The 25,620-nt window shown below is 43.7% G+C and overlaps 1 protein-coding gene across 11 annotated transcripts in view; it reads right to left on the bottom strand.

Annotated features, from left to right (window-relative positions):
- Tnik (TRAF2 and NCK interacting kinase) overlaps positions 1-25,620 on the bottom strand; it is a 369,052-nt gene that overhangs the window by 89,283 nt on the left and 254,149 nt on the right. For all 11 annotated transcript variants that reach the window (XR_007834625.1, XR_007834624.1, XR_007834626.1 and 8 more), the window contains exons 8-12: positions 22,080-22,134; positions 20,218-20,296; positions 12,928-13,103; positions 8,760-8,826; positions 3,320-3,524 (exon numbers count right to left, since the gene is read on the bottom strand). Coding sequence is in view for 8 of the 11 variants with exons in the window: in XM_051185885.1 (XP_051041842.1) it covers positions 3,320-3,524; positions 8,760-8,826; positions 12,928-13,103; positions 20,218-20,296; positions 22,080-22,134 (582 nt within the window). In the remaining 3 variants the exon portion in view is untranslated. The remainder of the gene's footprint in view (positions 1-3,319; positions 3,525-8,759; positions 8,827-12,927; positions 13,104-20,217; positions 20,297-22,079; positions 22,135-25,620) is intronic.

Consider the following 25,620-nt stretch of genomic DNA (forward strand, 5'->3'; position numbering starts at 1 on the left):
TTCAGGGCTTACAGCCGACCCATTATGCCACAATTTGCTTTCTTCTCTTAAGCTATAGCATTTAAAATTAGGACATGATATTAACATCTACAGAGTTTTTTCTTGACAAGACTGAAATAGAGTCACACACACACAAAAAGTCACACAAAAACAATAGTGTTTTAAGTAAGTTGGTTGGGCCACATTCATAGGAATTCTAGGCTGCATGTGGCCTCATGTGCCTGTCTGTGGGTTGCTAGTTGGACACACCTAGTGCAAGAGTAATGTCCAAAAGATAAAGCCAGTGTAATTGACCAGATCCACGTGCTCCCTATTCTTCTGAGAAGCCAGGATTACAGCTATCACACAGCAGAGGGGTCGCACCTTTATGCCTGCAGATACCTTCCTTTCAGGCCATGGACCTGAGGGGGTGTCTCTTTGGACACAGAGCCATACTCATAGTCATGGAAAAAGCTCCCATAAATGCCTCCAAAAGACACAGGAGGCCTCTTGGCAGCTCTGGTGTATGAAGGAGAACCGAGCTCAAAGTTGACCATTTTCTGAGCACAGCTGCTTTGTCACGGCTCAGAGATCATCCACTGTGCAGGCCAAAATGCCACAGAGATACAGGCCAGGGCTAGGATGCAAGAAATGGTGACATGAAACACAGACTCTGTAGTGAGGTCCCTCAACTTGAAATGGGTTTCATCTTGAGCTATCCTCTGGGGAGATTTCCTATATTGACTAAGCACCTGGGTCCAACAGCCAAGAGTTCATGTGTTAAACAAACAAGAAAATACACAAACAGACAAACAAACTGGCTTTGGAGATGGCTCAGTGAGTAAAGTGCTTGTTCTATAAGCAAAAGGATCTGAGTTCAATCCCCAGAACTCACATAAAAATGTTGGGTGTCCCATGCATATTTGTAAAGCCAGCACTGGGTCCCTGGGTGGTGGGTGGTTTGGGGGGGGGCTTCCTGTCCAGCCAACCTAGCCAACTTAGCAAGTTTCAGGCCTGCATGAGAACTCATCACCAGAAAAAAGATGGGCAGCATCTGAAGAATGCCATTTGAGGTTCTATCCTGGCCTGTACATATATGCACACATGAGCACATGCATGCATGAGCATGTGCACTCCCATATAACATACATATGAACACATACACAGATGCACAAACATTTAAAATATGTACACAGCCACATCTTCTCTCCACATGGTCAGAATCTTGTGAACTTTAAATGCTTATGAGCTTGGTAGCATGGATTTTCTAGAGCTACGTGGTCAGTGCTTTTAGCCTGAAATCAATGATAATGAACCAGTAACCAAATGCAGCCAAAGTAGTGGAGATTGTGACCCCCGCAGGAAACAGGAACCTGGGAATTAATGTCCCACCAAGGAGAGCAGAATAGACAGTATACAGGGAGTAATCAGCACAGGTTTGATCCATCCAGCAGGATGAGGTCTTGAGTCCAAGGAGTAGAGTCTATGGTGGTTCCAGAGTTCTGAGAGATGAAAGGAAATTGCAGCCCTTGGCTGGGGGCCAGTGTAAGAGTCACAAGTGGCCCGGCTGGTTGCAGGCAGTAATAGCTCAGCACAGCTGCCAGAATCTAAGGCTCTCTGTCTGTGTCCCCGGGGAAACAGGTCACTTCTCTACCTTACATGTACACTTGCCTATCCACCACACTCAGAACAGAAGACAGCAGGGATTTTACACCTCTCACGTGGCAGGTATCCTTTACACGATGTCCTGATCGCCGTTCGCAGAGGTGGCAAAGCTCACCTCTGAGGCCCTGCCTATGATACTGTCTCAGGGAACACTCACACAGACTCGTGATCAGAGAGACCAGCGTGTAGCCTTGCTGTGTAGTCACCGCCCTTCCTTACTCACTGTTCTCATTGTTTCCTATTTATTTTCTTTTTAATTTTAAAAACGTAAAAGATATGCACATAAAAGAATGGCCTTCATTAGAGCATTTTGTATTTATACTTATCATGTTTTTTGCTCGTATTCACTCCTCATTATCTCCCTGTTAAATATCATGTAGTCAATGCCTTACAGTCACTAGAAATGATTACTTAGCCACTTGATAAATAAAGGTTGAAATCTCAGCTATCTCATAGCATGTATAAGGGAGGGAAAACGGAAAAATAAAAACCACATGCACTTCACGAGAGAAAATGATATATAGGATTCCACACGTAAGCAACTTGCTGCCTGGTAGCTTGCATGTAGAAGTCACTCAATAAGCAAATCATTATAAGTATAGAGGATAATTGTTGAGGATCTGAAAGTCATGTCCTAGGGTCTTAATAAGTTTGTTGGGATTTACTGAAAAGTGGCCTGAGGTCCTCTTGTACTTAAATGAAGGAATCTGAACCATGATGGGCTGTTTAAAAAGTGATCTGATCATGTAGTCTCAAACCTCTCACTCTCTAGTGAGCCATTTTCAAAAGCAAAATCCAGGAACTCATGAGCAATGAGCAGACTGGAATTTTGGGTACTCCTAACATTAACACCCTGCTCCCATACAGTTAGGGACCCTCTTATCTGCCTCCCAATCTCCCCAATGACTGAACAATCTCTGCCCCTGTTCACTGGGAGGGTCCCACTTATCTGTCAGAAGAAGGAACACTTGGGAATGCGGCAGAAGGGCCAGGAAAGAGGATTAGACCAGGATCTACAGTTTACAAGGGCGAGAGCCTTGTGTTGGGATATATATAACATCCAAGAGACCATGGTGAGGTTTCTGGTCCAGACCACAGCAACATCTCCTGCTGAAAGTAGGTCTTGCCTGCTGGCTGCAGGATGTGTCTTTGGCAGAAAGGATGTGTGAGGAACACAGTTCCTGTTGTCATGAGAGAATCAAGACACAGGTGCTGCTTCCCTTGGCATGTGGCTACCTGCTTATTCACTGAATTTGAGTTAGTACATGTCTGTCACTTCTTAGTCCTTGACTCTCTAATTTGCATGTCAATTTATTCATTCCACATATATCCCCAAGATGTCTAATATATGTTTATATGCTATTTTAGGCACTAGAGAAAATCAGGTGAGAAAATAAGCCTTTCCAATAGGGAGCTGGAACAGTATATAGAATGTCTGAAGTTGGTCAGTCATATCATTAGAGACAAGCAATAGAAAATGTAACAAGGAGAAGCATGGTATCTTAATACTAAAGTCAAGGAAAACCTATGAGGGACAGATGGATGAAGGGATGGAAGCCCTGGCCCCATTCTGAGAGTGAGGGAAGTTATTTTTGTAAGATGTGGTCAAAAAGCATGTGCATAGAATAGGTGGTGCCAACCCTGAGGTGACTGTGGTGGCCTTCATGGTACTCACCTCCTCCAGCCTCCTCCTCTGCTCTTTCTGCTCCTCAATGCGCTTCTGACGCTCAGCCAGTAGCTGCCTCTTGTGTTCTTCATTCTCCCTCTGCTGCTGCTCCAGCTGTTGTCGCCGCAGAGCCTCTGAGCGTTCCTTGTTGGCCAGCTGCAGTCTCAGGAAGTCTCGCCGCAGTGTTGACTCCCCTGGTAAGTTCAGAATGGAGCTGTGGACAGGAAAGAAGTGTGTGTGATGAGGGCTGTTGCACCTGTGGGTCCTGGGGGAGGACACAAGAGAACAGTGCTTTGCCCCCTTTTCAAAATGGCTACTACATACAAATGCTGTCCCCATCCATAAAGGAGTATCACACCCTTCTCTAGTCTGTCTACACCACTCCCTCCCCAGTTCATGGCAAAGATGTGCTTCATAAGATTTTAAAGCGTGTGCAAGTCCTAAGCCATGGGCAAGCTTATCTGTACATATAAGATAGCGAGTAAGGACTATGAAAATGGCTCAATGGTTAAAGAGCTTGCTACACCAGAATGAGCCTGAGTTCATATTCCCAGAGCCCACAAAGAAAGCTGGGCCCAATAGCATAACTGTCTGTGACACTGTGTTCATTTGGGAAGGTGTGAGGCAGAGAGAGGAGGATCCCAAAAGTTTGGGGGCCAGTTAGCCTGGTGTACATAGCCATCAACAATGAGACACCCTGTCTCTAAGATGGTGGAATGAAAGACCAATACCAGAGATTGTTCTCTGATCTCTACACACACACACACACACACACACACACACACACACACACAGTGAGACAGCAATAGAGCAAAAGGGGTCTTACTTTATTCACAGGAGTATGAACCTCCTTGACAGCTTACCCTAAGGCCCAATAGTCAGAGGTCACACTATTCTGGAGAAAATGCAATGGACCAGGAGAAACAAGGCTTAAGACAAGGTTGACAATGAGCCAAGATCTCAGGCCAAGTTTGCACAGTCAATGGTGCCTAGAGCTTGTCTCAATTCCCGAGGAGACAGAGTCCTATATTATGTTTAATGTAGTAGGTATTTAGGCAAAGGCTGGAGGAGGGAGTGTACTCTCTTTTGCTTTGACTTTTTCAGTCCTTATGTAGCAACCCAGGCCACACCCTAAGGCCAGTACCCCAAAGCTATTGGTGGCAGAGTTCCCATAGCATTGAAGTGTATGTGTGCATGCAAATGCATGTGAGTATCTGCCTGTGTGTGTGTGTGGGGGGCATGTGTATGTAGAGGACAGTGTTATTACTGGTGGTCCCAGGCTTCTCAATGCCAACCTAACTGCAGGTGACCAACTGAAAGTTAGGATCTCTGGTTCTTTAAGTCAACCAACCTATCAGGGAGATGGAGGATGGCTCCCAGAGGTTTGTTAAACCTAGCCTGTTAAATCAGTTCTTCTCTACCATGAGTCACAACCCTTTGGGGATCACATGATCCTTTCACAGGGGTTGCATATCAGATTTTTACATTATGATTAATAACAGTAGCAGAATTACTGTTATGAAGTATCAAGGAAAACAACTTTATAGTTGGGGTCACCCCAACATGAGGGACTGTATTAAAGGGCCATGGCATTAGGAAGGTGGAGAATGACTCCATTAAATTTTGGGAAAAGTTTCTGCCTAAAATAAACTCACTGGACATATAATTCCTCATTTCTGCTATGGGACAGGTACTGGGACAGGCATAGGGAGACTGCACTAGCTAGATACTAGATACAAAATAAAAATGGGGGTTGGATCTCAGAGGAAGGAGTTCTGAACAACAGCCCATTCTTGACTGTTCAACTGGATGGGGTATTGAGAAACACAGGCCCCAGCTTTTCCAAATCAACCTCACTTCTTCATTGGCTAACTCTATAAACATTCCAATAATGATCCTGGTTAATCTCCAAAAGGAGCTAGATATGAGGTATAGCTAGGTGGGTTTCTGAGGTTCATTTACCAGCTGTCTTGGCCTACTGTTCAAGCCCCAGGTCTAAAGGAGACCTTGTCTCAAAAACAAAAACAAAAAAACCAAACCAAAACAAAAAACCCAAGGTTGAGTTCTGGAGAATAGAGTCCATGGTTGATATGTCTACCCCACCTACAATTATACACACATGTTCATTGACATGGATATACTCCACCTCCAAACACCCCACAACCACTCACCAATATCTTGGGCATATGGTGATCAGAATGTCCCTTTGTGGTTGAATGACCTTGAGACTGCTGAAAGATTGTACTGCAATATCAAAAATTAAGGTGCCAGGAGATTTTCCTACCCATATGCAATAGCACAGACCTCAACTTCAGTATGATGTCATTTACATTCTGCTCTTGACTCCCCCTCAGTGGGGTTTTCTACAGAATTGTAGTAAGAAATACCCTGAAAGGAAGACTTGGTCCACCGTGATTTGAGAATAAAAAGCCTCACTTTACCCCATGAATATATCACCTTACTCATAGATATTCCTTAGAAATTCTTTAAACTCCACAAAATAGAACCCACAGCACTGAAATTCCCTTTAGGGATAGCCAACTCTACACTCTCTTTAGAGTGTTTGCTTTGTTTTGTCAGGTAAACTTCAACTTGAATTGTTTCTCTGCTGAATTCTTTCCTCTAAGAAGAATCCAGAAAACCCCTGTAACAGATAAATATATTCTCCTTCTAGAGTTACTTTCCTGTGAGAAAGATAGATAAATTATTAGAAATAAAATATAAAAATTCATAGAAAAGACAGAAATGGTAGTTTAAAGGTGTGGTGGTTTGAAAGAATATGGCCCCCAATGGGAGTGGCAGTAATAGGAGGTGTGGTCTTGTTGGAATAGGTATGGCCTTATTGGCGGAAGTGTGTCACTGCGGGGGTGGGTTTTGAGGTCCCCTATGCTCAAGCTACAACCAATGAGTTATACCACTCCCTGATGCCTGTGCAAGATACAGGACTTTCAGCTCCTGTTCCAGCACCATGTCTGTCTGCACACCACCATGTCCCACCATGATGATAATGGACTAAACCTCTGAAGCTGTAAGCCAACCCAATGAAATGCTTTTCCTTTATAAAAGTTGTCACAGTCATGGTGTCTGTTCATAGCAATAGAAACCCAAACTAAAACATGGGGTTAAAACTTACAGTGGTAAGGAGATGAGCTAAGGTTTAGGGTTCTGTTCTAAATGGGGTTACAAGGAGGACCACTCCAGGGAAGTGAGAGTTGTAGAGAATTTTCTCTACAAGTAACAGGAGAGGAAGGCTGCTCCAGGCAGAAGAGAAAGTAAAATTAGTTCTTGGTGGGAACAGGCTAGTGTGGTCCTAGACCTGCTCTCTGGCCTGTCCTCCAGAGGCAGAGGTAGCAGGAAGGAGTGTGGCACAAGAGACAGGCCTTCCATGGGCAGTTTGGGAGTCTCCTGTGAACCTCTTCTAGGAAATTCTAAAACAACTTCTAAATGGTGTTGTTTATACACACAAGTACTATGAGCAAAGGTTGGGAACCCAATAACACACACACACACACACACACACACACACACACACACACAAATACCTCATTAATCTTCACTGATATTGAGCTAATACCAGGAGACCTTGGTTGTATTAATGACTCAATTACTAACTCTGTGTGTGACCTGGTGACATCCTTGAGCTGTTGTCTCATGTCTACAATGAGAAAACCATCATCTTTTTCCATGTTTTAGGATTTCAAGAAGACTAATTAGACATGTTCAAAAACTGGGACCTGGTGCATAATTTTCACCATGATACAATGACATATTATGATTACAGCTGCTGGCTCACCAAGTGACCCTGACACACACAAAGTCTTGGGAAGACTGGGTTTTTCATTTCTTCAAAGAACAGTCAGAGGCAAACACAGCAGCTGGGCTGGAATCACAGTGTGGTATTTCTGCAAGCAGGGACTAGGGACTTCGCTCTAGAGAGGCTCATTTTGCATGTCACTGTTTGACAACCATTGTCTTTATGCAGCTAGAGCGGGGGCAACTAACATGTTCTTTAACCGTGGGAAACCCTGTGGCAGACGAGAGAAAAACTAATGGCCCTGCCAGCTCAGTCCCAACCTCTTAGGGTAGCTTAACAAGAACCAAGCTTTGAGTTGACTTAAAACACTGATTCTCAACCTTTCCAATGCTGCAACCCTAACACAGTTGCTCATGTGGTGATGACCCCAACCATAAAATTATGTCTTTGCTACTACATAACTGTAATTTTGCAAGTTGTGAATTATAATATAGACATTTGATCTGACATGTGATCACCAAAGGGGTTGTGACCCACATCTTGAGAAAGGCTTGCTTAAAAAGAGAGCAAAGCAGAATAAACTCTTTCCTCCCTAAGATGCTTTTGGTCAGTGTTTTATCACAACAACAACACAGAGAACTAGGACAGCCTTCACATGTATGGACATGTACTACCCCCACACACATCAACACACACATACACACATCAACACATACACATCAACAAATAAAAACACAGGAAGGAAGGGAGGAAGGAAGGAAGGGAAGAAGGAAGGAAGGGAGGGAGGGAGGAAGGAAATGTGGTGTCTAGTTCACTCCTGCAGCATGGTCCCTCAGCAGAACAGGACACTGTATTGGTGAGACAGCAACTGGTCCTTATGCTGCAATCTGATGGCTAGGTACCTTGGAGAGCTGGAGTGCATGGACCCATCATGTCTAGTGACCTTTTTGCTTGTGAATTTTCTCTACAATTAACGGTGCATGGTCCATGGGGTACACAGAACTGCTGTTGTCCATGGAATCCTTTGACTATAGAGAAATCCCAGTGCCATGAGCACACCAGCCTCAATTACCCATAAATACAGACGGAAGAAATCTGGGCTCAAAACCAAGTAAACCTCCAAATGTGAAGACAATAACATTAAAAAGCACTGGGTTCCAGGGAGACAACATGAATAGATGTGAACATTTCTATCAGGGTTCACCTCTAGAGTACAATTCGATTTTTTTTTTTTGAATCACCTCCTGCAGGGTTGATCTGTGTGAAATATCAAGGCACATGGCAGGCACTGTAGCCACCTGAAAGGGCTTCCCAGAGTGATGACATAACAAGCTGAAAAACTCCAATCTGAAAATGTCACTTAGCTCTCCCCAAAGTTGCAATTTTAAATACTTCCAGCACTGCATTAGACAGATAATTGCTTCCTTCCCACTCTGTATCTCCACATGTAAGGAAACAAGGTCGTGAATACAGGCCATACATCTTGGTGGACAAGATAAAGAATATGCTGATTTGTACATTTTTTATAAGAGTCTGCCTAGGGACAATTTCACACACTAATGAGTATGTATGTGGGCACTACATTAACTCCTGATGCATTCCTTAAGACAGAGCAATAAATCAAAAGGAGAGTGCATTTCAAGCAAGCCCAGGCCAGATGGTGGCAGTCAGCAGGCCAAGCCTTCTTCCGCATACCTGGGTTCCCCGGAATCATTCTCTTCCTCTTCCTCCTCACTTCCACTGTATTCATACTCAGTCTCATCTGGAGAGAGCACACAGAGTGTTAGTGTCGAAGATGTTGCTGCTGCTCAGAACAGACCACCCCTCTGTTTCATAAACTTCCATGAGCCACAGAACTGTCGTCAATGGACCTCATCTGTAGCCCCAATCCCATAAGATGATGGAGCTGGAATTCCCCCTGCTTAGGGATACTGATGCTGCCTTAACTTCACAGAGCAATGCAGACTCTCCTGTCTGTGGCAGTGCTGGTGTGAGCCAGCATACGAGTGTACACTGCAAAGAAGCATGTACAGTATGTCCTACTTGATAGTAACACATGGACTCAATACTAACCTATACTAAAAACTTAGAACATGGGATGTGCAGGTAGTCCTAAGTTTAACCCCACTCATGGTTTATAAAAAGAACAGGTAAATGTGATTATTTCATTAGGACCAGTCACTTAATTCAGTAAAATAATAAACAAGTTATTGTGTAATAATAAGATCGAATATTTGCTTTAGACATGATCAAAATATAATGAGAAAGACACAAACAGGAATGTATGATCGTCATTTCCATGGTTATAAAGAAAGGTAATGAATGGGCATCTCACATGTAAGCAACTAGTGTTAAATATTTTGTATTTGTTCTTTCATTTACTTATGATAATTCTTTAAAATAAGGGAAGTAGTCAGCTTACAAACTAGCAATGCCTTCATGTTGGTAAAAGGTCAATCTGGGACATATATTTAGAATATATTTAGAATTATATTGGAATAAAATTAGAATTAGAATGGAGGAGTAGGAGTAGTGATGCATTGAGGTAGTGAGCAGGGTCCTGGAAGGCCACTGGTCCTTTTGCTGGCAGCAGCTGAAAGGGTAGCAAAATGACATTGTGAATGATCTGCTGCTATTGAGGCTGGCAGTGTTACATGTTCAAGAAACAGTGAATCCTGGGAAGCTAGGTGTCTGGATGTGGGAAAAGTAGATGGTGGGACCAAGGCCATGAGGTGTACAGTGACTCCCAGATCCTTATGTGCTGTGCTCAGTATTTTTCTACAGGTGATGAGAAGCCTTGAAGCAATGAAGATGCCACCGGCCTATCACTTGTTTATAGATGTGGGCTATTAATTACTAGTCTGAAGGCATTTGTGCAACCCTTCAACAGGACTGAAATCACAATTTTGCTGTACTTCCATTAGGAGGCAGTATTCACAATAGATCGGCTAAAAGTCCATGTAGATATTAGAGACGATGAAGGAAACCAGTGTGATGAGTTCAAGTGTATTGTATAAAGTCTTATGCAAGCCTCATACATTTAGGTGAGCACAAATTTTTTAAAGCTACCATTTTTAAAGAATGTTTTCACCAAACGTAAAGAATCTGCAGCAGAGTGTCTATAACTCATACCAAACCAATGTGTTCTCAAAATGGAAAGACGGAGTTCAAAGGAACACGTAGAACTTTTTACCTAATAGAGAAAACTGTAGTGAACAAAAGAAGCATACAATTATTTCAATTGTTTCTATTTTCTAAAGTAAAACTTTTAACTTGTCAGTTTCCTTGATTTTAATATTTTATCAGAGCTGAGCTTGACTGCCTTTGCACTACAGGATTATATAAATCAGTAAAAAATAAAACTCTTCAATTCTACCGAAAAGCTAGTCATAAAAAGATCTAATTGAAAAGGTATGTAAAAAAATGGGACTGGAGCTGGAGACATGGCTTAGAGGTTAAGACCATGTTCTACAGAATCAGCATTCATCCCCAGACCCACATGGTGCCTTACAACAATCTGTAACTCCAGTTCTAAGGATCCGATGCTCTCATTTAGCCTCTGTGGGTACCATACACACAAGTGATGTTCACTCAGAAAAATAAAATATGTCTTACTAGTATTTTTAATGTGAGAGCCTGAAGAAATAGCTCAGCAGCTAAGAGCATGTGCTGCTCTTGCAGAGGACCTGGGTTTGGTTCCCACAACTACCTGAAACTCCAGTTCCATGGGATCTAACGCCCTCTTATCTCCATGAGCACTGCATGCAAATGGTGCTCACAAACCCATGTAGGGATAGACACATCCATCCATACACAAAGCAAACAATGAATCAATAGATATTTTTAGAACATGAGAGATAAAATCAAATCATTTATTCAGACTGAATAAATGGAAAAAGAGCTTGTCTGATCCAATACTCTTCTTTGGGAACAGGCAAAACTAAGATCAGAACTGTGATTCTGGTGGACTTAAGCTCAAACAGTTATCTCAATTCCTTTTATTTTGTTACAGCCCTTGCATGTACTTAGTCCCAAGCCCCATGCAATTCCATACTACAGAGAATGAATATGTTGAAGATAGGCTTCTAATCATAAGGGAACCACAATTTCTATGTTACATTTCAGTATTTGTGGCACAAAAATTTGAAAACAACCTAAAACACAAATTTTCCCATTTTTATTCATTGGCTCCTCAGAAAGTTCCCAACAAGTGATGAGTCAATAAAGGATAGACTGAGAGTGGGTATCAAAGTTTAACTACTTGATACAGTATTAAGCATTTTACAGATATTATCTTCTTTAGTCTTTGCAATGATGGTTTACTAGTCCTTTTTTTTTTTTTTTTTTTTTAAAGGGATGAGAAAACCAGGGTGGATTTCACATAATATGAACCCAGAATCTTAACTTAAAGCAGTCAGAACATTTAACCTACTCAGTATATTTGGAGTGTAATGCAATTCCCTCTTAAAGCAGTGGACATTTAATGGTGGTATGTTTGACATAACCCTCTCAAATTCTGTTTTGAATATTGAAATACTCAATATTCATGACATGGTCCAAGATCACAATGGCAAAGGGCAGTTGAAAAGTCAGAGATTCTGACCTTTCTGACATCAACCTACAGCTGTCTTTTCAGATCTGTTAGCTCCTGCTGGGCTGGTCTCCAAACACTTTGGGTTATCATGAACATCTTATCCCTGCTGACCAACACTGGAGATAGAGGTCTCATGCCCTTCCACTTCAGAGTCTCAGCTAACTGAACTCTTTCGGAGTCCTTGAAACTAATGAATGAAGGCGGGACCTTTGCTTGAATGGTTGCTGAAGAGTCCTCCTCCTCACTGGCCTTCTGCTTATGTTACCTGTAAATTCAATCTATTTACCACCTTAACACCAGGCCTCTGCTCACATAAGTTGCTATTGCTGTGTTATTACAGAACCAAAGAAGCAAAACACACATGGTGAGTGACTTCCATCTTGTATTGTCTGCTACCATCTGATGTCCTCTATACTAAGGACAGGGGAGTGGGTGGGGAAGATGCAAGCAAGGAAAAGCATACTCACCTACTCTAGCCTCTGGTCTTCAACTCTATTTCTCTTCATCACACTCCTAATGGGTATCATTCTATCTTGAAACTGCCTCTCACTCCTAGTGCCTCCTGTAAGTTTTTACTGCTTATCCTCCCTAGTTCTCCTTGTCATACCCTAAGCCTGCCTTTCTCCCTACCTTATGTTCAGCTGGCCATGAGCCCAGCACCAGAACATGCAACTGTAAGGCACCATTCCAACAATTTAGGCGTGGTCCCAATGCTTCAAATCTGGGCTCCTGTACTTTCCATGACACAGAGAAGACTGTGGGAGAGGAATTTGTGCATCTACAAAATACAGAACTGCACTCAAGGGCCTTCCACTCAAAATCTGATGCCATGCTGCTAGCCTGGCAACCTAATAAGCCGACACCATAAGAAATTCTTTCCTGACTTCTGCATAACTGAATTAGAAACAAGTCTTGGGGCACAGAATAAATGCTGAAAGCTGTCAATACAGGAAAAAAAAATGTCAGCTAGATGAATTCTGTATGTTGTTTGACATGTGGATGTCACTTTTTGAAATGTGAATATTCATCTGAATTAAGACAAATCACTTGTCATTTAAAGTGCTTTGTAGTATTACTCAACATGGCTGTGTTTGGTTCCTAGAAGAGGACTGCTGCTCCGGGATCTATTTTTTTCCCATGGAAATTTGCCTTCAATGTGATTCTGTTCCACTGATGCCCAAGGCTGTGGCCTAACAAGGCCGTCCCTGATGTGAGAGAATAATACTCTGTTTTTTGCTTCCTTCTCTGAAATACAAATGTGCAACTGACCCTTCTCCCCTCGCTTCTTCTTTGTCCTGTCGATATGGTCCTTGAGCTGAATGCGGACCTGCCTCTCGTTAGGCTGGTCTCGTATGAATGGGTGCTTCATCAGTTGCTCTGTGGCTGGCCTCTGGCCATGATTCTTCACCAGGCAGCTCTCAATAAATGACTGGAATTTTTTTGACCTGCCAAACAAAAGAGATGAATTCACAGATAAGATGACAACATAAAAGAAAAGCAAATACATCTTTTGAAATATGATCTTAAAAAGAAAAAAAAAGTCCATCCTGTGAGCACAGAGATCAACCAATCACAAAGCAGTCTCAGTATGTTAGTACAATGAAGTTCAAAGGTCAAATCACAAACAACACACACATAAGTGTAACATATGGTAGTTTTTAAATGCATGGGAACATTTTCACATTGGGAACATAACCTTACACAGAACACTGAAAGGAATCAAGGGGAAATAACCTCTGTGGGAAGCAAAGAGTCACTGAAGTTATCTCCCCAGAAAGCCCCAATTTCCTCCAAGATAAACATTATGCTAAAAAGGTCTGGGAGCAGGAAAGACCTGGAGGCAGATGCTGCCAGGACTTATGGATGGGGCATGTATATTCTTGCTGAAAGTTCCAAGGAATTATCCAGAGTCAGAAGTAATTGAGTTCACAGCTTCCCAGCATGCCCTGGGAGCTCAGTGTTTCTCCCCAAAGGTCTCAGTAGAACCCCTGACTCCTGAGCATCTTGCCTACTGAGGAGGGAGCCATTTTCCTCTCTCTCTCTCTCTCTCTCTCTCTCTCTCTCTCTCTCTCTCTCTCTCTCTCTCTCTCTCCTTTCTTTTTTTGCTTTCTGTTGCCCTCCTGTGGCTGCACTGTGTATCCCCAAAGGATGGTTTTCTCAAATTCTCCAAAAGGAACATTTCCCAGAAATGTATGTATTTCACGCTTGAGAAGTGTCTTCAGCACACAGAATACCATGTGCGACATGTTCTCCACCATCCAAGTGCAAGAGAGGGGGTGGGAGAAGACTCAGCAGGGAAAGCCTGATGGATGGTGAGCAGCTCTTATCCTCGTCCTAGGTCCTAGAGTGAGTTGGGAAGTGGGAGGTGGAGACTTAAAGGATGTCTCCTGTAGCTGAGGGTCCGGCTCTCCTGGAGCAGGTAGTGAGAGAGACAGAAGCATCAGGACAGACCCTACATCAGCGATGTACAAGGAGAGAGCCAACTCCTGAAGCACACACACACACATGCACACACAGAGACACACATGCATATACACATGTGTGTACATGCACACACACAGAGAATAAATAAATGTTTAATACATATTACATATGTATAGAAAATAATGCCAGAGAGGATACCTATAGAATACTCTCTGCTTCTGCCCACAACAAAGTAATTTCTTACCTTATTCCATATTTTTCAATAAATTTTCTCCCTACATTTCTGAACTATTTGTGAGCTTTTAAAGGAACTTGCACACATATAAAAGCAATGTAACATCCTTAGCCACTGGCTCTATCACAGATGAATTACAATCAACTGTGTCATGGATTAGAAAAGGTGACTACAGAACTATGTACCTGCTTGTGATGTCCTCTAGCCCAAGACCCGTGTCTTCCTTATGAGAGTGTTCAGAGGGTTCAGGAAATGCCAAGTCATTGTCATATCATGAACACACCACCTGCTCTATATGTTTCAGAGAATGGTTGTGTGGCCACACAGATGGTGTAGCTGATAGCAGTGTGGTCTGGCTGTGTTCCAGTTTGTGCTGGTTAGAGACAGAAAGGGAGGTCTGGGGACTCGGGAGATGGCTCAGTGGGTCAAGTATTTGCTTCTTAAGCATTTGAACCTCTAGCATTCATGTACATAGCTAGCAGGCAGTGTGTACCTATAACCCCTGTGTTGGGAATGGAGGACAGGACAGGCAGATCCTCAGAGCTTACTGGCCAGCTAATCTAGCCTATTAGTAAGCTCCAGGTTCTGGGAGTCTCAAAATGCGAGGAGGAAAGTGATTGAAGTAGTCACCTGACATTGCCTTTTGGTTTCCAAATATGTGTGCACAAATGTGCATATGCCCCTGTCCACATACATATACTACACACACACATACACACACACACACACACACACACAGAGAGAGAGAGAGAGAGAGAGAGAGAGAGAGAGAGAGAGAGAGAGAGAGAGAGAGAGAGAAAGAGAGAGAGATTAGTTGCAAGGAGTAGTATGGTTTTTTATTCAAGATCTATTTTAAAAATAATGAAACAAAGATGCATCGTCTAGGGAATAAACTGGAAACTATAACACTAACCTCAAAAAACAGCAGCAAACCTGGCATGCAGCACACAGGGCTTCTCTAGGTAGGCGAATCAGCATAAAAAAGATGAAAACTAAAGTAACTTATGACAAAGAGCTATTAAATATTCCCAAGGAATGAAACAGTCATTCTCTCGCTCACTGGCAGCCAGCAAGAAGTACTTGTTTTTTATTATAAAGTGCCCTGCTATTAATTAGAGGGTGATAAATAAAAGCAATCACATCCAATTTGAAAAATGAGATCCAGACCTCAAAAGACTGTGCATTCCTTTCTCTGACACTGACATCTGAAACAAAACAACCAGAAAAAGCCAGAAAACCCTCTTGCTCTCCAGGCAGAGCTGTGTGTAAGCAGTGTTCCATTAAAAGAACCAACCATGAGAGTTCCCTTTGCAGAACTCTGCTGCAGAAGAGGACCTCAGAGAGAATGGCTTGGTATTCAAAGGACAGAGACAGCATACAGAGCTAGTGTATGTAAAGCTAGTGATGTGTCTATGCTTTTAGGCAGGCATCATTTGAAGAGAAAATGTTGCTCACAAAACATCCTTAAGCCCAGTATGTTGGTACATTCCCGTAATCCTAGCAACTTGGAAGGCCGAGGCAGGAGGATCACCATGAGTTTGACGATATAGGTTATATACATCATCTGACAGCAACCTGGACTACATAGCAGGACCCTGTTTCCACAAAATAAAAACAAAACAAAACACCCACATCTTCAAAGAAGGGGTTCCTTATTTTCTTAGTGTGACCAAGAAATCAATGTGTTTAATTGCACATTTAATTACAAGTGAAAGTACTTCACCTGTGTTGAATACCTGCTCACTGCGTGTTTCAATGGGTTCAAAGTAAATTTATGGTGCTGTTGGTAACTTAGCTTTGTCTCTTAGAATAATAATAAAAAAGACAACAACTTCTAGGAAGGTTAGTGATACAGCCTTGTCAAGAGTTGGATGGAGTGGTGAATGTCAAGGATTGATGCTCAGGAGTAATGGATGGATAGGGAATGCCAAGGTTTGACCCTCACAGTCTGAGATATGACAGCCAGCCTGGTTATTCACTGAAGTTGCTTACATTAACCATTGTACATCTACATGGGTAATTTTGGTCTTGAAAGTCTGTCATGGCCCTGTGCTAGTTCTCACTACTCCCCTTTCTCTCTCTTGGGCTTTACCACTTGCTGTATGGCTTGGGACAAATGGCTTAACTTTGCTGTGCCCATTTCCCTGGCTGCAAATGCAAACATTCCCAAAACTTATCTCCAAATACCATTGCAGTGACTAAGTAAGTTAACTCCTTTAAAATGCCTCTGGTGATTAGCAAGGACACACTGCAGGGACATTTGACCATTGTCTGACCATCACTGCACTTGAGGAAGAGAAAACTCCTCCTAAGGATTGCAGCACAGAAATGAGAAATGTTTTCTCCTGCTCCCCAATTTTGTTGAATAAAATGGGCACCATGGAGCACTGTTCGGTGACAGAGAGATGTCTGAAGGACGACTTTATCATGTGATGTGGGAACATCACAGAACCCATCTGCTCAGCTGAGGTGGCTACAGAGTCACCAGGTGGTCCAGCCCATTGTTAATGGAAATGTTATATAGCATGTGACTGCCCAAGGTTCATTAAGGGAATTGCTCTAGATACATTTGGTTTGGGAAAACTGAACAGAAAAGCATCATTTAAAAAGCTTGTGTTCCAGTTTGGGTTTTGATTTTAACGAAGTGTGCAGTTACAATACAAACTAGCAAATTCAATTTATTTCAAATAATTTATGACACCTACTTAATATCATCATTATTTTATTTGGAACACACACTCACACAAACATGATGCACACATGCACAAACACACACACACACACACACACACACACACACACACACACACACACCTTTGTCCTTTCTTAAAACAAAAGTGCCTGACATCAGGCATGGAGAGGTGAAAAATAATGGGGGTTAGGGGTGGGGTTGGGGTGCATACTGGCTAGTTTTTTTTTGTTTGTTTTGTCAACTTGACACAAACCAGGGCCATTTGGGAACAGCTGTCTTCAATTGAGAAAATGCTCTCTCTGATTGTCCTGCAGGCTATGCTGGGAGTATTTCTTGGTTAATGATTGATATGAGAGGACCCAGCTCACTGTGGACAGTGAGGACTAATAAACACTACTGACGTCAGGCAGTGAGTGGCAGAGTCAGATGCTCTTCAAGGAGGCCTTAAGTGCCACAGCCTAGGGCTATGAAGTGAACTCTCACTTAGGACATTAGAGAGCCAGGATGCTGGGATGTCCACCCAGGAAGGTCACAGGCATGCCATGGAGCCATTCTAAGAGAAGTTATGTGTGCTGGAGGCAGAGCAGGAGAGGCCAGGCCAGTGGAGACCAGATGACACTACCAGGAGCCCGAGATGCCAGAAATGGAGCTGCAGAATTGTGTTTCCCGAGCTAGGTACAGACCCAGCTTTTGTCCCGTCTTTTCCTTTCTGTGCCCATATTCCTTCCCTCATGGGATGAAAATGGTTATTTTGTGCTATTGTAAATTGAAAAGATGTAACTTGGTTTTTAATTTTGCAGGTTTTGACCAGTAAGAGGCTGTCTTCGTTTCACAAGAGACTTTGGACTATTGAGTAACTGGAATTTGAACTGTTAAGATTTGGGGCACTCTTATATATAAACTAAATACACTTTGCATCATGAGATGATCGTGCATGTTTGAGGCCGAGGGGTGGAACTTTATAGTTTAAAGTATTATGTTTGAGTGTCAAATTGACAAAGGGTGGACTTGGGATGGTTCATCTTCATGGCCAACTTGATGAGGCTTGGAATCACCTGGGAGACACACATCTGAGCATGGTAGGAAGGGCGTGGCCAGATGAAAGGTTCAATCTAGGAGATGAGGCAGCACTGTGTATGGACTGGAGTCTCTGTCTGCACAAAAGGGAAGGAGGAGGAATATAGCTGAATATCAGCATCCATCTCTATGTCTCTTGATTGTGGACACCATGTGACAACTGCTTCACAATGATGGACTGTCCCTTCTTTAATTGTGAGCTTTGTCAGGTGCTTTGTCATAGAAGTGATAAAGTGACCAATGCAGCCCCTTAGGTGACATGCCTGTGGATGGCCAGCTTGTTCCTCTGTGGAAGAGCTCAAAACAGCTCCCCAGAACCGTGAAGGGAGGGGAGGAGATTCAGTGTCAGAGGACAGGAAGTAAGACCCATGGCATATAGCAGGCTGTCCCTGGGGAACTTGGCACATTCCAAGCTGAAATCTGCCAGGCAGCAGGCTTTGCAATGTCGCTACTGCTTCCAGGGGAGGGAACTGAGCTGGCTTCCCTCTCCAGGAGACAGATCCAGGGAGGGGAGAGAAGAAATTTCAGAAGAGAGAGGAAGGGCCCTGTGCTCTGTCACCACATGCTGTGTGGTGCCCAATGAAAGGCTGTTGCTGGGGAGAGAACAAGGCTGGTACCACAGTGACCCTCTGAGAGGAAGGAGAGCAGGGAAGCTTTGCCTCTGGTTACCAATAGCAACTCACACTTCCCTTGCAGGTCTGGCAACTTAGAGACCGCCATTGCTTGTGTCTTTCTGTTTCCTTCCCCTCTCTTTGTAGTGTGCCTTTCCTCTGCTTAGCCAGGGTTGCTATGTCATTATCAGCTGATTGGTACTAATTAAGCCTGCTCTGTGATGTGGGTGTGTGACTGTGGGTGGGAAATAGGAGGACGCCAGTCAAGGGCCTGAGCCTTAAGTCATCGGAAAAGGGATTAATGACTTGTTCCTTTTCAGTTGGGCAGGGATTAACTCCAATGCAAGAGGAACCAGAGATTTAAGAATGTATCACGAGGCCCTCACACTTCTATAGCAGGGGATTGGAAGCATCAGATGTTTGTTACAGAATAATAAGACATAAAGACACTATATAACTACACACGAAAGCGAATAACATATGGTGTAACCTGAGGACCCTGCCCCCAAACCTCACCTGGTCATTGGCCATTCACCATTCACATTCCCATCATGCCTCCTCATGATAGCACGCATGTGGTAGCTCTCTTTTCAATAAATCATCTTTTTATCAGGATAAGCTTATTAAGAACAAAGGCTATACTGCTCTCCCCAAAATAGAAAGCCAGCATGCTCTGTCATAAAGAGAAAGGGACTAAAAACAAAACCACAAAGAACCACAATCTCCCATGCCAGAGATATCACATGGACCATTAGCAGGTCTGTGTGGGTGCACAGGGAACCATTGTCCTGAGTAATAGAAGCCAGCCAATCTAATGGGCTGACTCTAAATCATCACCGTCTCTGATGAAATATGCCACACAGTCAGGAAAACACACTTCAGGCATAAATCACGGTGTTTTCATGCCATTACTTGGGCTCCATTTTGGCTAATAGCTCTTTGCCTTGAGGATAGGGTTAACAAAGCTGCCAGTTCAAAACAAATGGTAGCATAGAGAACATTGCCTAGAAGCCATGGTATGTATTCTTTTAGTCTAGCCAAAAGGCCCTAGGGTGGGATCTGAGGTGATTAAAAAAAAAAAAAAAAAAAAAAAAAAAAGATCACAGAGAGGCTGGGCAAATGACTCACTTGGTACAGTGCCCATAACACAAGCACAAGGACCTGAGTTCAGATCCCCAGTGCTCACATAGAAAGCCAGTTGTGATAGCTTGTACCTGTAATCTCAGCTCTATGGAAACTGAGGCAGGGGGATTTCTGGAAGCCTATCTAGACAAATTGGTGACCACCAGGTTTAATGAAACACCCTGTCTATAAAACAAAGTAGAAAAACAACTGTGAAAGATAACCGAAGTCAACCCATGGTCTCTAATCTCAAGCACACAAATGTGCACCTGCAGACATGTGCTCACACACACACACACACACACACACACACACACACACACAAGACAAATGAAAGACCACAGGAAAACTTCACCCTCAGATTTGCAAAGCACTGAAGCACTGAGGGGCAAACTCACCACTTCTTAGACTTGAGGCGAGGTGCTGGGTTCCGGGGAATGAGGAAGAGGGCTCTCATGGGATGCATGTCACAGAGGGCTGTAGGAGACAGAAAAAATGACCAAAGCCAGTCAGAGGCCAAAGGGACACTAGCATCTTGGCTGTGCAGAAAATGCTGCACAAGTGTGGCATGTGTCTATAAGGCACTTTCGAGTAAGGGGTCAGAAGACACAAATGCTTCTGCTTGGCAAACATTTCAAAGAGCTGGTATCTAATTAGATGAATCTCATAAAATGCACATTTTAAACAGATACTAACATTCCTAGGAATCATGCCTTCATGTTTTAAGGAAAATAAGTTAAAGGGCCGACAACTAGCCATGCCTGCTGTAGGTAGCCACCTGCCATACAAAATGATCAGCAGCAGATGACAGTTACATTTGGGGTGGCTTAGGTAATTTTCTTTAACAAAAGCCTATGCCACATTCTAAGAGGCATCTAAACAACCACAGCACTGGCTCCCCATCGGAGGCTCACACAAACACTGCTGTCTGTGTACATTTCTAGGCTCTTTGGTGCCCTGCCAAAACACCAAATGTCTCTAGGAGCTTTCAGGTTGCATCATGGTGTGTGCCTTGATTTTTAAATCCTCCAGGCTCAGGATGACTAGAAGGTGAAATTAGCTTATAAACATGACGTAATCATGAAGACATGTTACATTCTTATTTCAATCCTCAATCCACATTTCTTATTGCTTATTGCTTACTTTCTAACTGTAAGAATACTTTTTTTTTGTACCGAGATTGAGAATATGTGCTTCCTCAATGCCAGAGGATTCTGTTCTGTGGGCAGAGTTTATTTTAGTCTTGTCTACCACTCAGGATGATAACACAGTTTTAAGACTGTGGTATCCAAATTTTCTGACTCACAAATGTCATTGTGAACAAAGGAAATTTTGTCAACGAACTCCAAGTCAATCATGCCACACATGGATTCAAGGAACTTAAGAAAAATAAGGATAATTTCAAGAGTCCTAAGTTTAAGAATGAACTGTCATGAAGGTCTTTGCAGGCCTTTTCAGTCCTGGTCCTGTGAGAAATGGATAAGAAGGTGTGAAGGTCTGGGACTGCACATGCAAGGATATATTACAGGGATTGAAATTCCTCTGTAAGGGAGGTAGAGAGAAGGAGCTAGAGTCATGCCATTGTCGTATAATTCCAGTCCTGGGTGCAGGAGGGAAGGTGGCTCCTAGGTAGGGTCAGCTAGGTGTCAGGCTGTTGCTTGAACCACAGTTGCCTGCAAAATGAACCCACATCTTTCAGGAAAGGGGGACAGTCAGGGAGGTCTGGGAGGTACAGTCTCAGCCCCCCCCACTCCCTGTTTACCCCAACAGCTTCCAGAGGTCTTCTGTGGTGCTAGCACTCAGTCCCAGGGGCCTTGGGAGGTTCTCAGGATTGCAAGCATCCAGGCAGGACACTGCTCCTATAAGGGTAGGGATAACTTACATCCTAAAACCTAATATTTTCGGAAGAGGGGCAGCCTCTGACTCAGGTATTTGTGAAAGCTGCACTGGGAATTCAGCCTTGGAGTTTTGTACATGGGAGCTGACATTGTCTGTGGTTGTTCCAAGTTCTTGGAATGAGCCACACGGTAGGTGGGGGAGATAAAAAGATTTCCCCAAATCTGCTTCCTTCTTTCCTAGAAAAAACACAGATCTGCACACTGCTGCGAAATGAACAGATTCCTGGTTGATCTGAGATGTCTCTGCCTTCTAAGTATGCTACATCAGACCCATGCCAAGCTCAGTGCTGCAGAAATAGACCAACCGCAGCCCTGGCATGGAGCCCACAGGACATCAGATTCTACCCAGGGCAGGAACTTACGGGGTGCACCTTCTGCCATCTCAATGGCTGTGATTCCCAAGGACCACAAGTCACTCTGTAAAACAAGAAAGTACAGATACACACATAAATTCAATCAACAGAGGACAATTTGGTTAAACCTGGTAATCACTTCAGCACTGTGGGGGAGTCAATCCATTGTCTGTTCACAAACCTATTTCTCCCATCCAGCTGCAGAGCCAGAGGAGTCACGTTTGCTTTCCATCGCACATATTTTCCCTGGTGCCTGGCATATGGTATGCTTCCAATAAATGTATGAAAAATATATAAGGTTTTTAAAAATTTAATTTATTATTGGGATTTATATGGGAGTGGAGCCACATGAAATTTTGCTGTTTTCAGTCTATTTAACTGATATAAAATAATGGGTTTCATGATACTATTACATCTGCTTCCTATCTTCCATTTCCCCTCTCTTCCCCCTCCATCCCCTTTAGTCCCCTCCCTTCTCCCAAATAGTCCCCCTGTCTACTTCCCTGTCCCATGTAGAGTTTTTTCATTTAATGTCTTTATTGAGCTGTAGCTGTTACATAGGCAGACTGCACATGTTTGAGGTGTACCCTTTGGTAGGGTGTGACACTCCTGTGACTCTACCATCAGTCAAGACAACAGACATCACATCCAGAAGATTGCACTCTCCCTGCCTCTGTAGGGTTCCGCTCATCCCCATCTTTCTTGCCACTTTCTAGGTCATCACTCATCTGCTCTCTGTCACTGTAGATTACATCTTCCAAATTTTATAGAAAAGGAATAAAACAGAAGGTGGCCTTTTGCACCCCCCCCCCCACTTATGGTAGCATTCTTGAAGGTCCTCCTTGTATCGTGGTTTACTATTTCATGGCTTTTTGTCACTCAGTAGTATTCTAGTGAGTGGATGTCCTGGAGTTTGATCCCACTTGCTGAGAGATAGTTGGAATGTCTATTCTGTATAAAATGGTTGCAAGCCTTGGTGTCTAGGTCTTGGGTACAAGCTTTTATGTAGATCAGGTGGAACATTTAGTAGGCATTGGTCACATTCAATGTTTTTCATGCACAACAACTATCCTTTACTGTGATGGGCCGAGGATGGGGCATGTGTGTACATTTCAGTACAGACACCCAGAAGCTCGCTAGCTCATTTACACACCACCCTGGAAGACAGGTCTTAAGCCCTAACCTGCCTTCTTATGTTTGGACAGACTGTCATGCTCTAATCAGAGTTCTCCATGGCCAGTGTTTCCTGCTTTGCCGGAAGTAATCTCTGGATCTCTCTATCCAGGTGTGGTCATCTGTAAGTATGGCATGGATGATGTCATCAAGACAAGGAGGAAACCAATGAGGGGAGCCCAGAAGGAGGCTTGCTGTTCCCTCTTCTCAGCCAATGGGTGACAACACTTAATATGGGTCAGGTTCAAGGACTACATTCTGGTATCATTAGCCACCATAGTGCCAGGGTTTTAGGACTTTATATACACTATTCAAAATTCTCCCATTCAAAATGGGTGAGTTACCTAGTAATTTTACTCAAATTATAGAGATCAAAGTGAAGTTTCCTTGCTATCCCATCAAACAAAGGTCAAGGGGATGGAGTATGAAAGGTTATAATTGGAAAGGAGCCATGGAATACATGCTGAGTCACTCCCTTAAACTGAATTTCTCAGTAGCCAGTGGATGACAGGCAGCCTGTTCAGTATTTGAGCATACACATACACAATACACAAAGGGATACACTGGGTACCTCACCCGTCACCCAGAGTGCAATCGCCTTGGAGCAGATAGAATGGGGGCAGTAAGGCACTCGGCTGAGATGCCAACACAACTGCAGGTTTTCAACTGTTGTGCTCTCGCTCTGCTCCCTCTGGATTCCTTCCAAAGCTCCAGGCAACATATTTCTTGTTTTGGCTCAGGAGTGTAACACGACAAAGATGAGAACACCCTGGGCGCTCTTGTACCTGGGTTTACAGTTGGCAGACAAAGGTAGTTGCATGGGAAAATGAGAGAAGATCGAGTCGCTCCCTGAATGGGAGGTGTCAGGCAGGCATGGAGGAGAAGAGGCTGGAAGTGGAGGGCCAGCATCAAAGGTCCCTGTGCTGTTTTGATAGTACTGCAGTGTCCTCAGGACTTGATACTTTCTCTAGCAGTTTCCCAATAGCCTAGGAACAGAGCACTCCTGTAGCATGAGGAAGTCAGGCTCTCTGCTGCTGACTGCTGTGGCCGGGGTGGACTGAAAAGGACTTCAGGCCCAGTGAGCTTTGAGATGCAGTGACAGTTCACACATTTGAAAAGAAATGATGGCTCCAAGCTGAGAGGGCTCCAAGCCAAGTTTTAGATAGGAAGAAAAAAAAATGCGGTGCAGCCAGGCTCATTTCTGTCTCTGAGTTTTTGTTCAAACTTCCCTCCATGGGGGGAGAGGTGGCAAAGAGGGCAGATCCATGGGGATGTGCAAGTTGGCCTCTTCTGTCTCCCCCTGACCCTAAGAAATCTGGATTCCAGAAGCTTCCTTCTGCTTTGCCAACCACTGGCCTCTCCTCATGTGAGCCCCTCCACAGGTGAGAGCCCTCATGCTGTCTACTGACACATCACTAGTTTAAAGCAGTGTGTGTTCTTTACACCCTTTGCCTCAACATATACACACCCAGGGGGGATGCAAGGAGAGAGAGAGAGGGAAAGAGGGGGGAGAGATAGGAGGAAGAGGAGAGAGAGAGGGAGATGAGAGAGAGGGGTAGGGAGAGAGAGAGGAAGGGGTGCCATTAGCCCTCATGTCACTGGCCTTTGTTTTAGTGACAGAACAAGACTGGGACATAGCAGACTCTTACTGTGGATGTGCTGATGAAAAGACAGGGAGCTATGGTCCAGGTCGGCTGCCATCTTCACATCTCCTTCCCCCAGATAACAGAGGCCTCAAGAAAAGGAGCTGCCTCTCCGGCTGCCATTGTCATTTCTCCTTTAACTTCCATCACAACCCACAAATAATTGCTCCTGAGTTTTACGTTGCCCACAGGTGGCTGAGGAGTTGGCAAAGCAAAGGAGCAGAGATCCAGTGAGGTCCCGTTCCTGTGCCACAAAGCCAGGCATAGCTTCCTAGGGGGACTGCAGGGCGGTAGAGAGAACAGGCTTTCAAATCAGACACAGCCTGATTTGATTCCATGTTCCTGACTCAGTGACTTGCACAGTGCTGCCCAGCTTAGCTTTCTCAGTGGCACAGGAGGTACTGGTGGCATGCATGTTTTCAGGAATGCTGCCTAGCACAGATTCTGGTGCACAACGGAGCTCACACACGTGGATTTTCTTTGCCTGTACTGCTGGGTTTGTTGTCATGGTTTCCCTCCCTGCAGTTGTGCTAACCTGAAACTCATTCCCACTGCTACCTCCATTTCAGAGTAGCCCAAAGCTGACTAATTTATTCTGGCACCCCAGCAGTTGTGACAAGAGCTATGGCATACACAAACAGGTCCAGGAGCTTGTGTTTTCCCAAGACAGGGTGCTAATGTAGTTGGTGTCTTGCAAGTTCCTTTCAACTTCTCAGTGCCTTGAATAAAAACAT

The sequence above is a fragment of the Phodopus roborovskii genome, unplaced genomic scaffold (genome assembly GCF_943737965.1).
Source record: "Phodopus roborovskii unplaced genomic scaffold, PHOROB, whole genome shotgun sequence".
Taxonomy (NCBI): Eukaryota; Metazoa; Chordata; class Mammalia; order Rodentia; family Cricetidae; genus Phodopus; species Phodopus roborovskii.